Below are 14,288 nucleotides of genomic sequence, written 5' to 3' on the forward strand. Positions count from 1 at the left end.
TCACGGTTTGTCAGGGTTCTTTCTAACCTTCTGCTTCAAACCTCCAACTTGATCCCTCTACTTGAAATAAGTGGCTTCCCACTTTAAATGAAACACAGCTAAACTAGGAAGTTTTTATTTCCTCTGGTTTAGTATGTAATTGTAACTTCTTGATATGTGCTCAGTTATCTCATGTTTAGCTGCACAGATATTAACCCACCACGCTGAAGCTTCACCAAGTCAGCTCAGTATCTGAGATTTGATTGAAGAAGAGGTAAGAGACAGTGACTGGTTTAACAGCACACCTGGTCAGATGTGTAGCATGCTGCAGCCCCTCCTTTAATGGTTAGTGTTTGTGGTAAGTCGATGTATCACTATAGCAACAGCTGTGGATTTACTGATTGTATAGAAACAGGCGGCATATTATATTCTGTGCTGTAGAATTTCCAGCTCAGGAATGAAGAGATAATGAATTTATTCAGCGTCAGAGTAATCCAGCAACAGTTGCCTGAGCACAACACGACCAGGAACTGCTAATATCCTCTTTGTGACTACACACTTGGCCCAGACGTATACCCTCTTCACTCCGGACTAAAAGATAATCACAACACATGTTACATTTAATTGATGAATGATGATGCTGAGGCCTGCTGTGGCTCTGTGTGTCTGCTGATCGTGGTGTTTCAGGAGCTGAGAAACGCACACAGCGAAGAGATCATGGGCATCAGACGAGAGGAGGAGATGGAGATGTCAGATGATGATTCGGATGAAAATCCCTGTAAGAAGCTGCGCACTGAGGAAAATGGTATGTTGGTATAATGTGTGTGTTCATCACTTTGTCTCAGCCACACAAATTCTAGCCTTCTGAGTAGAGAGAATCCAACAGTCCACTAACTCGCTGACCTCCACCGAGGTTTATGCAGGTAAAGTGAAGGAAGTTTCTCCCTGTCTCTCTGCAGGAGTCTGTGATCAGCAGACTCAGGCCTCTTTGAAGGAGGAGAACGACTCCCTGCGTTGGCAGCTGGATGCCTACAGGAACGAGGTGGAGCTGCTGAAGAAAGAGCAGAGCCGAGCCAGCCGTCCTGATGACGATCATTTGCACACAATGACACACACGCACGCTCACAGCCCAGAGGCTCAGATCCAGCTGCTACAACAGAGCATGCACAGCATGCAGCAGGTAGGGATCTCTGCAGGGACCCACTCTTCTTCTGGGTGTACAGTATTTGTCAGACAGAGGAGGAAGTCGCAACCAACCAAACCACCATAGAGTAAAAATTCTGTTCTACCTTTGGAAGAGGGAATTGTTGAACATTGTTTTTTTCACATTTTAAGCCAGTAAATGTCCTGAGAAATGCATCTATCTTAGATAAAATGGATGAAACTAATATAATTCTTGACCTAATTATTACTAGAAAACATTTCTGGCTCTCCTCTTTCTAAATTCACCCTTGCATGCCTTTGGTTGACTGTTGATTTTTACCAGAATAGTAGGTAGTTTACTGCAAACAAATGAAATAAAAACCAAAAAGCTCAGAGCTCTCCCACAGTTCCTAACTCCACTGCTTTCATGGAGCAGCACAAAAAGCTTTGTTAGAGCACAGAGCTTGTTTGCTATGATTTAGCCTGATTTGACTTGACTTTCTGTCTTTCTCTATTTAAATTGACAGCACTGACAGAACAAGCCACATTAGAGACAACACACACACACTGTGCCCTGCTGGCTTGTTGTGAATGTTGCTTACTTGACTCCTGTGAGAGAAAGTCACGCTACTGTCGCTTCTTGTTTGTCACCTGCTGCAGTTTTTGTTCTCTCACTGTGATGAACTAAATAAGTGTTTTGTTAAAAAATATCATTTATCGCAGATTTATACATTAATACATCACATCTTTCTTGATTCACAGCAACTCCTGGGCCTGCAGGAGAAGCTGACGAGTAAAGAGGCTGAGTTGGAGCAGGCGAGAGAGGAGCATCGCTACCTGGAGGGGGAACTGCTCGTTCTCAGAGACAAGGTCAGTATTCCCACTCACATCCGATTGTTTTTATTTTGCTATTATATCATAGCTTTATTTGTTCAGGTCGCTCCCTGAACCCTGATTATCTATCTCTCTTTCTGTCTGTCCATCTATCCATCCATCCATCCATGGAGTTTTACAATGAAAAATGTTCTTACCTGATGTTACATACTGATATTACATGTATGTAGCATGCTGCCATCTGCAGGATTATCACATTTACAAGTAATGCTATTTGTCTAAGAAAGAACAACATATTAATATGTGTTGTAATACATGTTTAATTTTCTGCTGGCCAACATTAAAGTAAACTATTAAGATTTAGATTATATTTATTATAACCAGTGTATGGTCCAGAAGAGTTATATGATGGAAGCTGTTGGATGTGCCCTTAAAATTAGGTTGCTACAGGAGCTGTGAATGTTGTTAGTAGTTTTTGCAGAATTATGTCTATTCTATCCTGTTCTGAATGTGTTCATCGGTGTTATTATGTATAACTTATTTATGGTCTAATGATTTTCTGCCAGTCGATAAGCTGTTGATTCATCTTTGTGTCCGTAGCTTGTCTTTTGTTTATTGTTATCTTCATATTTGCCTCTGCAGAGCCATTTGTCGTACAAATGTAGGCTTCACTGCAGGTATTTATAACATTGTGTACCCGCAGGTTCTGGCTGGTTGTTCACTCTATCTAAACACAAAGCACAAAGGAGATGAGGTGATATGTTGTGATTCAGATGTTGGTCTTTGTTGGTGCACTGATAAAACCAACAGTAACATTATCATCTGAAAAGGCCATTTCTGAGAGAAGCACCGTGCACAGATTCCTCTTTCTCTCCTGAAATGTGTGTTTTCCTGTTTTCCTTTTGGTATAATGAAAAAGCACACAGGTGTAAAATGATGGAGGGATGAAGGGGGGGGGTTTGGAAGGACATGAGTGCTGCTATGGCAACAGCCGTGACAGGATGTTTTTCTGGGTGTGTTCCTGCTGAGAGGAGAGCGGTGTGTGCCATCTATAAATACCAGTGGATAAAGAAAGATCACACAACATACATGAAAACAGACATCAAACACGGATTACATATTAGCGTACAAAAGTATAAATATTACTAAGCTGCTAGCTTATAGCGTCAAACCTAAATTCTTCACTTATCTCTCCTCTTTGGTGGAAGCTAAAAGGTTTTATGTGGGTGTATTTGTTGAAAATAACAAGCCTCAAACACCCTGTTTTCTGTGTGTCTCTGTAGCTGCTGAGCAGTAATGGAGACTCATCAGACTGGCCCAATGGAGAGCTACATGAAAAGGTAAAAAACAGATGACTCAAAGATGGTTTTAAATAATGAGCCTCTATAAAAGTAATAGATAAATAATTTCTTGGAGAGCATCTCTGGTATGCAGTGAGTCCGAGGGCAGAGCTGATTGAAGTGAAACATCAGTAGCAGAAGGAGAGTGCAGGTCTGCTCCCATAGGTCTCCTCTCACAGCACTTTAAGACCAAAAGAACGCACACATTTCCACATACTGCACGTATATAGTGTACTATGTGTGTAAGAGATGAAGCTGCTGAAGTGTTAACACATTGAAGTCAGAAGGACAAAGATACACGCTGCACGCTGCAGTGAGTTATGATGCTTTTTACTAAATGATGAGGTTGTACTAGCATGTTTGTCTACGTACTCTATGCATATTTAAGTGTGTAAAAAAGTGCTGGGTGGAAGAGGGTCCAGGACTATAACACTCCAAGTAAATTTACCTGCATGTTTTTCAGGTTCATATTGGCTTGTATGAGTTTTTTTTTCCTCAGCCATGTGTGATATGTGTGTGTTTGTGTGTGTTTTGTTAGGGAATCAATGGGTGCGTTCCTTCACTGTACCACAGCAGAGACAGGAGGAGTGAAATTATTCCAAGAGGAGTTGCATCAGAAAAAGAGGCACTGCTTCTGGGTAAATATGGCTGCTGATAGAGTGTTTTCTGTTGCAAGTATACCTGATAATTTCCTGGAAAGAGCATGGAGAGGCACATATGACACAGAAAATGACTACTTAAAGTGATTTTATACTGAAGAATGTGTTATTCAGTATTGTGTTTTGATTTCGAACTGCTCAGGCTTTGCTCACATTCACCTCTGAACAACGGAGAATGTGTGAATACACTGATTGTTGCTGCAGCGTTTGCTGCCAATAAACCCTTGCAGCACGCAGCTCCAGGTGGATTACACACACACATTGGGAATATGAAATCTTTGGCTGAATCATTCTGATACCTTTCTTAATTTCCAGGCAGTGCTGTTCATTCTACTACACGTCTCTGGATTGATTTGCTGTGTAAGCTGAGTGCGCAGCAGGGCTCTGCGAGTGTTTGGAAGATGACTGAACACCCCGACACATAAATGAAATGCACAAGAGCACTTGACACCTAACTCATCCTACATACACAAACACACTTTCTGCTGTCTGGTTCAGAGAGATCTGAGCCAGAAGCAGTGAGGCAGGCTCAAACCCCTGTGCTACATACAGGAGACGCTGAAACACAAACCCTGCTCCTGTCTCTTCTTTTCCTCTCTATCAATTCTGTGCAGGGCCTGCACGGCAGCTGGACTGAATTCATTTATGCTGCTGTGGTATAAGCCCTTATGTTGTGCAGGCCATGCAGCAGCTCGAGGAGAAAAACACAGAGTGGTCTGTATTTGTGCTGCTTCGTCCACACAGCAGCAGAGAGAGCAGGAGAAACAGCAGCACATTTATCTCTCTTAGCGGCGCCAAGAAAATCCAAATATGAAGGAGAGAGGAGTGCTCTGTCTTCCTCCCTGGCTGCCTGCAAGCTGCTGGGAGATTTCCATCAAACACAAACACACAGCCTTTTGCAGACACAATCAAATGGAGGATTAAAACATTAGAACATACATTACACATTAATAATCTATGCATTAAAGCAGCAATGAAGAGAAATGTCAAAATTTGATCTTATACTGCACCTATCAGTTCCATCTCCTGTGATGACTGCTTCCCCACTCATTTTAAACCTCCATTAAGGACTCTACTGCAGCAATCACATCATTGTCACTATCACAATGACCATCACTTAGCTCCCTCTTCATCTTGAGGAAGAGGGAGGAGTCTCACAGGACAAATCAGGTGCACAGGGCAGACAACTGATGAGCACTGCTCTTGCTAAATCTCCTATAGCGGTGTCAGAGATCACCACGGTGAGCCCCTGTCACAGTGTGACCCCTCTCTAGGACCAGTCAGCAGACTTCACTGACTGTTTCCACCGTTTGGATTGTTCTTTGCTTTCTGGTTTCAATAAGTGGTTTACTGTCCTTTATATTATATTCACCTGAAACAGAAACTCCACAGACTTCTGCATAATCTCTCAAAGAGCTGAACTGTACACGTATGTAATGACAACTGTGTAACTCACCTGCTGCAACCCGAAGCCACAGATGTACACATCACTGCTGTGACTTTTTGCAGTTTCCTGGACCTCTTAAGTTAAGTTTCAGTTAAAGTGTGTTTTCCCTTTGAGTTAAAGATTAAAGTTTCTTTGGTGCAAAAATTTGCACACACACACATACACACCACCTCCTCTTTCACCCTACTGTTCTCCTCTGGTGGCACTGTTCCATGTGAGCAGGCCTGGTGGAAGGAATTGAATTAGGCCCGTCTGTAATTGCCAGCGTTTCGCCACATAAATCAAGGAAATAAATATTGGCTGTGCTGGATCCTCCAGGGGACGCCACTCTATTCCCTCACCCCCACCTCCTCCTCCTCCTCACCCTCCTCCTCCTCGCCCTACTCCTTCTGCACGACTGCCTACCTTTGCAGGGACCTCTCAGGAGTAATCAACTTCAGAGGAGAGTTTCTGCTCCGGCCAGCATTTTTTATGGGTCCACCCTGCCATTTGTTTATTGTGCAGAGCTTCGTGAGACGATGCAGATTGGCTTCACTGCTGGAGTCTGAATACTTTACGTCTAATAACCACTCTAGTGGATCTTATCTCTCTGTCAGCTCTCCGTCTGCTCTCTCTTGCCAAGCCTCTGTTCTCATTTATTAAAACGGTCAACTCTAAATCTAATCAATTGAAAGCATTGTTTTCTTCTTCCCAGGCATCATATCCACCTTCCTCCATGTGCATCCATTTGGGGCCAACCTTGAGTATTTGTGGTCCTATATACAGAGATTGGACTCAAAGGTAAAGAAGGTCAACAACATTCACAATGTGTAAATACTTTCTCAGCAGCACTTCAATTACCTGCAATCCTGAAGGTCAGTGGCTGAGGAATAAGGATTTTCTCCTCAGCAGACTACTAAACCGCTGTGATGCTTTTTCTTTTTCAACATAGTCACCAGCTTAACTGCACTTTAAAGGGTGATAGTTCACTCCAAAATGAAATATTTACATTTTACCCTGTGGCCTGCAGTGCTGTTTATGCATCTAGATTGTTGCTTTCGGAGAATTTATGTCACATTTTTTAGCTAATAGGCACATTGTTCACAAACACTAAAATAAACATTGTGCAACATTTTCTGAATGCAAATCCAAAATCCAAAAAAGGCATGTCACTTGTGATGCATTTAAAGGTAGGGTAGGAGAACACTCAGTCAGTCAGCCAGATTTCGAAAGTAAACACATGCCCCTTTCTCTCGGCGCTCACCCCGAAGCCACGCCTCCCAATCACATGGCCGCGCATTACCTAAAGATGAGCTGCGGTCGGTGACTTCGTCCATCATGCACGTACCTCTCTCTGGTGCGTGCAGAGCAGGAAGAGAGTGACAACCAGCCAATACTCCACGCAGGGTCCACCCGGAGGATTGGCTGATGTTTTTAGCGTTTTATAGCTTCCACAGATGATTAATTTTAAAGCGAAACTGCCAAACTAATTGGCTGCTATCGGATTGTAAAGAGAAGTTACACTAATTTAACAAAAAGTGCATCAGAATGAAATCTCCTACCCTACCTTTAAGGACTATCCATCTTTTCCTCTTGTGCAACATGCTTCTTAGAAGTCTTTTTCTCTGCTGTCTTCTCTCAGGTATCTGCTGGGGAGCTGGAGCGCCTCATGATCCGTCTGCCCAATATGTTCAAGCAGGAGCTGAGTGGCGTTGGTGCCACTCTGGAGAAACGTTGGAAGTTCTGCGGTTTTGACAGCCTCAGCTCGGCGTGACGCAGGCACAGAGCACACAAATGCTGGGAGGACACATAGACGTGAATGGACATATGAAAAAATCCACCTTTAATCCAAGGTGTGTGCGCGTTTCCCTCACACAAAAAGCTGTGTGTTGGACAATGAAGTTCATTCAAACACACACTGGAAACTGAGGAAAGGCGGCCTCGGACAGAATCCCAGAAATTGACTTCAGGATGTGAAATAATGTTTCTTTTCACACACGAAGCACCAGCTCACTGCCTGAGCTGAATGAGAGATTTTGGTGGTCTTGTTGTTGGTACAGCCAATCAACAGAGAGCGACAGTAAAACAGTTATACCAAAGCTGACCATTAAGAGATTTCATGAACCTCATTTCCTGGATTGATCATCAGAAGCTGGTTGTTCAGGGGAGTGTCTGCTGGGTATGATGGGACCTCAGATAGAGCCGTTTGAAAGGGGTTTACACACCAACTCTAAAACTGTCATCTAATAAAACAACTTAGTATATTTTCTATCAGCAGCTGATGATAATCCTGTTGCAGTATGGTAGTGTATCTGCTGCAACATCTCGTCTAGGGATTCTCATAAAACCTTCAAAAAATGATTTCAAGTACAAAAAAGCAAATGAATGCAAACGGTAACATTCAAATATGAGGCCATGGTTCTCCACTGTATAAGGATGTCATACTACCTCAAGGTGGTGAGGGTAGAGAGTCTATCTGCTGGAGGAAGAGGCCATGGCATTAACCCTATAGGCTGGGTCACTGATGCAGTTGCTGATCTTTTTCAGAGCTGAGCCATAAAGCAAAGAAAATGAGTATAAGTAGAGCAGCGGTGCTGTTCATCAACACTGAGAGGAGCTAATGGAGGTGTCTCTAGAAGTGTGCCGTGCACCTGGAAGGAGGCCGTAGAAGCTGACTCAGAACTTGCTGCAGAGGCCGTTGTAGCAGCTTGGGATGCCCCTGGAAGAGGTGGAGGAAGTTGTTGTGTGTCTCTGATGCTACTGTGATCCTGAGGGACTAAACAGTTTGCAGAATGGATAGATGGAGAAGCAGTACATTATCATCTATGAAGGAAGCTGCAAAAAAATGATTTATCCTCAGGGATCATACAAGGGAAGTCTACATGCAACAGTCATCACTCAGATTGATCACTTCTTCAAGGCCCCAGTGGACATTAGATGATCCTGGTGCTCCTGATGAAAGTTTCCATCCTCAGAAATTTAGGAGAGCGCTTTGTTTATAATAAAAGTAATATCTGTACGTGTTGATGCCAAACACATCATCAAGGAGACATCTTTAGAACCATTTCTGATGCAGAAAATATTCATTCGTTTGCTGATGGTTGACAGTTTTGTAGCTGGTGTATAAACACAGTACCCCATTAATTTCTTACTGCCACATATTTTTGCATTAAAAAAAACATGGACACTGCTTTGGATGTTTGAAATAATCTGAGCGAGTAAGTGTGAAAACACTTCATGCCTGTTGCAGAGATCCTGGACACTGGAAGACAACACGTGATGATTACTGCATAAGAACATAGAAAGAGAGAGAAAAGAAACTGTTATGTGAAAAGATGATCAGAGTAAGTAAATCCAATCATTCCTCTTAATTTATTTCATTATACTGTATGAAGAAGCTGTTCACTGAAGGCAGCAGACCGCAATGTCACACTGCCAAACGTTACATATTGTAATTAAATGCGATTAAATGCGATGCCTCCTCTTTTCTTTTAAAAACTTAGTAGAGTTAGTAACAGTTTAGTGAATACTGTTCTGATCAGAGTTAAGAGGAAATATAAGGATGTCTGTAGAAAGGAGACCACAGTGCTTCCAGACATGTTTTAAAACTACAAAGAGATGATTAAGGATCATTTGTGTGATAATTTTTCGCAAAAGTCAAAAATTCTACTTTTTTTCTCCAAGAAAGCAGATTTTTGTAGCACTCTGCTGGGAACTTTAACTCTTTCATCGTATCTTTTTATCAGTCTTTTACTGAGTCTGGATAATCCAGTTTACAGGGTGATGTAAAAATCTGTTCACGATGACAGAGCTGTGATACTGATGCAACACAGACGTAACACGCTCTTGGCAGTGATGAACACGGGTGTACAGTATGTCTGTGCTGAGGATGATCTAAATAAAAAAACCTTGGCCAGAGCTTCGCTGAGTCAATCTGAATGTTTTTTAAAAACCTATAGACTGAACACATTTTTTTTTATAAATCTCTTTCAGCTGAAGATAATGAATCCCACAGAGGAATCACTGAAGTTCCTGCAAACCTTTCATGGATTTATTACTGCAAGGCTGCAGGCTCTGTCGCAGCATACTCCCCCTGAAGCCTGCAGCCTAATATTACTGAGCTGAGGCTGATACAATGCATATAGTGCACAACCATCGTGCAATGCACTTGCATTGTCTAACACATTTGCCTACAATATAGTAGACTCTAACATTGTTATTGTAATATAATACATATATATTTTACATTATGATAATATCAAATAATATTTAACAACTCTTTGAGTTAACCCTCTCTTGTAATTTACAGCAAATTGCAACTTATCATGTAGTAAAGTGATGATTCCCATAATATGAAATGACATTATCTGTTTTTAACTACTTTATAATTTAGTACATTGGTAATTTCTAATCCTTGATGCACCAAATTATCTCATTTCTACAATTTAACCTTGTTACTCTTAAACGGCATCATTTCCAAACACTATTTGTTCATCCCCGTATCAGTTTCACTGTGTTTTGGGGGCTGCTGTCAGCAGTCATTTTGCATTATTAATTTACAGACAGGAACGTGCCGTCCGAGCGCTAACTGCTACACCCCCACTGCTGCTGTTCGCCCACAAGTTTGAGCAGCAGCCTGAAAGATTTTACATGGCTGCTTCTGTTTCCTCAGGGCCTGGCAGAATAAAGAAACCAATTTCACAATTTGGGGCAGTGCTTTACTATTTATACACTACTCCTGAAGAGGGAACGTGCATAATCACCATCGGCCTGTGCAGGAGAGAGGAGTAAGGGCTGGCTGCAGTATTTATGGCTCTGTTAGGTTTTACTGTGTCAACAGCAGCATTTTCCCTCTCTCTGAAGGCCCTCCATGTTCAAGGCTCTGTTTGTACACAACATCTGGCAGTGGCTTCAGTCCTCGTGTTCACCAGGTGCTTTTGTTTGGCTGGAAGAGCATCACATTGTGTCATTTCGGTATTTCCATAATTATATCAATCTAGATCCCTGTTGTTAAAAATAAATCACAGCAAAATCTGATCCTGTCTTTGCCGTTTAGTCACTTAATGTTACCACCTTTCCTGCAATTAGCTTCATGTATCTACAGTTACCTCAGCTGGGACATCTTGTCATGTGACTTCTGTTTTAGTGCCTTGTTTTAAAGTAAATATCAGCTTCTAGCCCCAAAAAAACAACCTGTTCATGCTGGTGTGGAAGTATGTGTTTGTAGGTGTGTGTGTGTTTGCACACTTCTTGTCTATTAATAATGTGTGCGGTGGCAGCAGCCGCATTGTGAGGAGGCAGAGGGAGCAGCCCTCCATTAGCCGCACTGCATTTCTAATGAAGCCTGTTGACAGCGGCTGTAATTAGCCACAGCTCTTTGTGTTCTCTTTGTCAAGTGCGGTGTTGAGACGTTCCTTCATATCCCCCGCCGCTGTCATGTTGTGTCACCAACGCCTGCTTGTCATTACACCTGGCAGCCATTACTGTGGGAAATCTCTTGTGTGGAATTGTATGTAGGTTATTGTGATGATGCTTCTGCCTGACAGCTGTGCGTGTGACTGCAAATGACGGCGTCTAATGGTGCGTCCAAACACTGAGCAAAGATCCTGCAGGGGTTTTTTTAAGTGAGGCGTATAAACCAGGAGTAGGAAGTGATAAAGTGCTTGTTACACAGAACCACTGTTGGGTTGTACATTAGTATTTCTGGTAATGGCAGTATTGACATTTGTTTTAGCCCGGTTGACTTGACTAATTGACAGGTTGACTTACCTTATGAGGAAGCAGGATTCAAACGAGATAAGGCTTGAAGCTAAGTGCTTGTGGTATCCGTGGGAGGTGTAGACCAACCGGTGTTCTGTAAGGCAGTAGTGGCAGCTATGTGCATTTCAATGTACTACTACTTGCTAACTTTCAAAGATCCTCAACAGCCTTATACTATTATTAGATTCATCAATAGCCTACAATGTTTTTTTACTGTATTACATTGCCAAAATTGTGACATTGTTTCTAGAATATTGCTGATATTGGAAAACTGATATCAGCATCCCTCACCTCTGAATATAAGGTGGTTTATTTTTAATGTGAGTGCCCTAAACCACTGATAAAATACCATGTTACCTCCTCTCCTACCCCCTTTATATGTTGTACTTTTCCAATAAGTATATAGTGTATCTATTTAAGTATTTCACTGTAACCTCAAGTGTTCCTGTATTGCCTTTCGAAAGGATGTCTTAAATATTTATACTACCACAGAGCCACAGTCACTGATTGGCTGGAAGCTCCTGCCGCTCATCAAAATAAAGACACCTCTGAAATGTTGATGAGGTCTCATGCATGGAGTATTGATGCAGCATCTTGTCACTGTAAAAAGACAAGAGAATAACAATGCTGCACAACAGTTGCTTAGCAACCTCTGGTCAGTGTTTTGTAGTGGTAAAATGTTCGCTTCACCTGAGTATGATCTGAGATCTGTCAGACACAAAGCACAGGTAACATTTCTCCACAGTGGGAACCAGAAACCCGGAGATTACCACATGGAGAAGTTGGGAGCGGAGTTTTTGATTGGAGGTTTTTACATCACAGTATTTATTATTGATTTACAGGGTATCTGATCCCTGACTTCACTTCTGGAGCCTGTTGTGTTTGCTGGTTTGATTCATCACATTGAACTGAACACATCATCCCAACAACATCCCCCTAAGAACATTTCTCAGCTCTGAGGCCCCAACTATACAGGATGGTTTGACTGACACCTTGTGGCCATGCACTGAAACTGCACACCATTAAGCGTTGGCACACTTTAATTGTAGGATATGTTGGTTTTGTCTTTTTTTGTGGAGTAGAATATTACACTTGCATTAAAATAAATAGCATTTTGATCTTGATCTGAACTTTTTGAAGTACCCTTTCCAAAGGAGAAAGTCTCATAAAGAAAAAAGTGGTGCGACCAAGCGGGTTCTGGACACATGTAGCCAACAGCCATGATAGAGCGCGAATCCAATAGTTTGTGTGGACATTGTGCGTAAAACACTCTGTGTTCCTCAGGTTAATCCTTGGCAGAACAGATGTAGCTCAGCCGATTTAACAGGAGGATTAGCATCTTCTCCGTGCATCATTCAGCCTGACTGTCATCCACACAACACTAGTGAGTGAGTCACAACAGAACAAAGCAAAGAGTGTGGGTGTGGAAATGTAACTGTCTATATGTTGGCATGCTCTTTCACCAACACTCACAAAAGAGGTTTAATTTGTTGACATGAATATTCTTCTACCTCTCCTTAAACTTTTTTTTAATCACCTACTACTTCTTCTTCTGCCACTATTCCAATCACGCCCTCCTCTACTTTTGTCACACTCCAGGCTCTATGTGTCCAGTGTGATTGTGTGTGTGTGTTTGTGTCGGTCTAATAAGATTTGTTCTGGTGACCTGGTTTCTGTTGTGTGAAGGTTTTACTTTTAACCTGTTAATCTCCGAATGTATCAGCACACCTGTTGACATATAGCATGTATATACAATATACTCCCACATTGTTTTGAGACATTGTTACACTGGCAATATATTTCAGGATTTAACTATGTTGACAGGGAAACAGCAGAGAGGAGAGTTTGACCGCAGACTCAAAAGAGTAACAAGTGATTGGATCGGCTAAAGAAAAGACTGCAAAGAAGGTGAGGGATTAGACGGCATCCATGGCCAATCTGAAACGCTGCCAGCAGGTGGCATCAGATTGACTCCACCAACCACAAAGCTCCCAGAGGCTCAGCACATGATCCACCTGCGACTCTAAACCCCAGTGTCTCAAAGCTGCACATGAGCCTCCTCCACCCCTCTGTATCTGCGCCGCCTGCTTCACTCTACCTGCTTTCTTTTTATTTATGCTTCAAATTCTTGTTTCAAAAGTACAGCAGTCATCTGGAATACGCCTTTGGGACTGATCGAGGCCTGAAGACAGAGACATACGGGAAAGGTGGGGGGGTTTGAAATGCTCATTCTAAGACACTTTGCTTCAGCTTGATAAGATCAGACACAGGGGAGGACCGTCTGTAGTGTGCCGTCTTCACAGGCGCAGACAAACTTAGCTGCACAGGTGAGCTCGAATCTCTTTAAGAACTCTTTAAAAACTGTAATTACCTTTAAAATATGTTGTATTAAAATAAAATATTTTAAGTTTTAAGACAGTAATACTACTAAGTCACAGTTTTACATCTGATCAAGTGTTTTCTGGTAGTTAATTGTAAATTATATATAGTAAAGTTATGGAGAATTTTGATGGTTTGTGAAGGTTCTGGTTAGATGAGGTGACATCTCAGACATGTGTCTGTCCTGCGCCTCTTTTATTGGACACTGACAGTAATTAGATCCAGGTTGAAATCACTGTCAAGTCTGGAGTGGGAACTAAGCATCAAGCTACAACCAGGAGGACAGCAGCTTCACATAAAGTCCACAGGTCTTTTAGAAACTGAACACTAGATCTACGCTCTGGGAAAATATAAAGTAGACCATTCCCAAAACTAAACTAAACTTTATTTGCATGCGAAAAGTGCCCTGTCAGATGTTTCACAGATGTTTCTCTTGGAAGACTGGCTGTGGGTGTATAGCTGTATTAGCTAGTGTCATGTCTACTCACAGTCAAGACACCCTGCTTGTTGGGATGCGCTATTGATTGACAGAACCTGGCTAGGTGTTTGTAGTATTTATATTACGCTAAACTAAGATAATCTGTTGCTTATTATGCCTTCATATTTATGGACAGGTGTGAGAGTTATGTCAGTTTTGATGACTGACTCACACTAGAGGAAAAATAAATAAGGAAAACACACTGGTTGCAGTGCAACAGCAGAAAGAAGATTTCCAAAGTCAGTAAACTGTCTATTAATTGTCAGTTCAAAGGGAATATAGTAAACATC

At 42.0% G+C, this 14,288-nt stretch overlaps 1 protein-coding gene across 1 annotated transcript in view; it reads left to right on the forward strand.

Moving 5' to 3' along the window:
- The window catches only part of enox1 (ecto-NOX disulfide-thiol exchanger 1), a 66,626-nt gene extending 57,939 nt beyond the window's left edge, over positions 1-8,687 (forward strand). Inside the window, 7 exon segments of the mRNA XM_028394156.1 lie at positions 667-784; positions 939-1,159; positions 1,885-1,992; positions 3,240-3,296; positions 3,835-3,934; positions 6,097-6,182; positions 7,024-8,687. Of these exon segments, the coding sequence (XP_028249957.1) occupies positions 667-784; positions 939-1,159; positions 1,885-1,992; positions 3,240-3,296; positions 3,835-3,934; positions 6,097-6,182; positions 7,024-7,155 (822 nt within the window). The 3' untranslated portion in view covers positions 7,156-8,687.
- Positions 8,688-14,288: the final 5,601 nt, after the last annotated feature.

The sequence above is a fragment of the Parambassis ranga genome, chromosome 21 (genome assembly GCF_900634625.1).
Source record: "Parambassis ranga chromosome 21, fParRan2.1, whole genome shotgun sequence".
Classification (NCBI taxonomy): domain Eukaryota; kingdom Metazoa; phylum Chordata; class Actinopteri; family Ambassidae; genus Parambassis; species Parambassis ranga.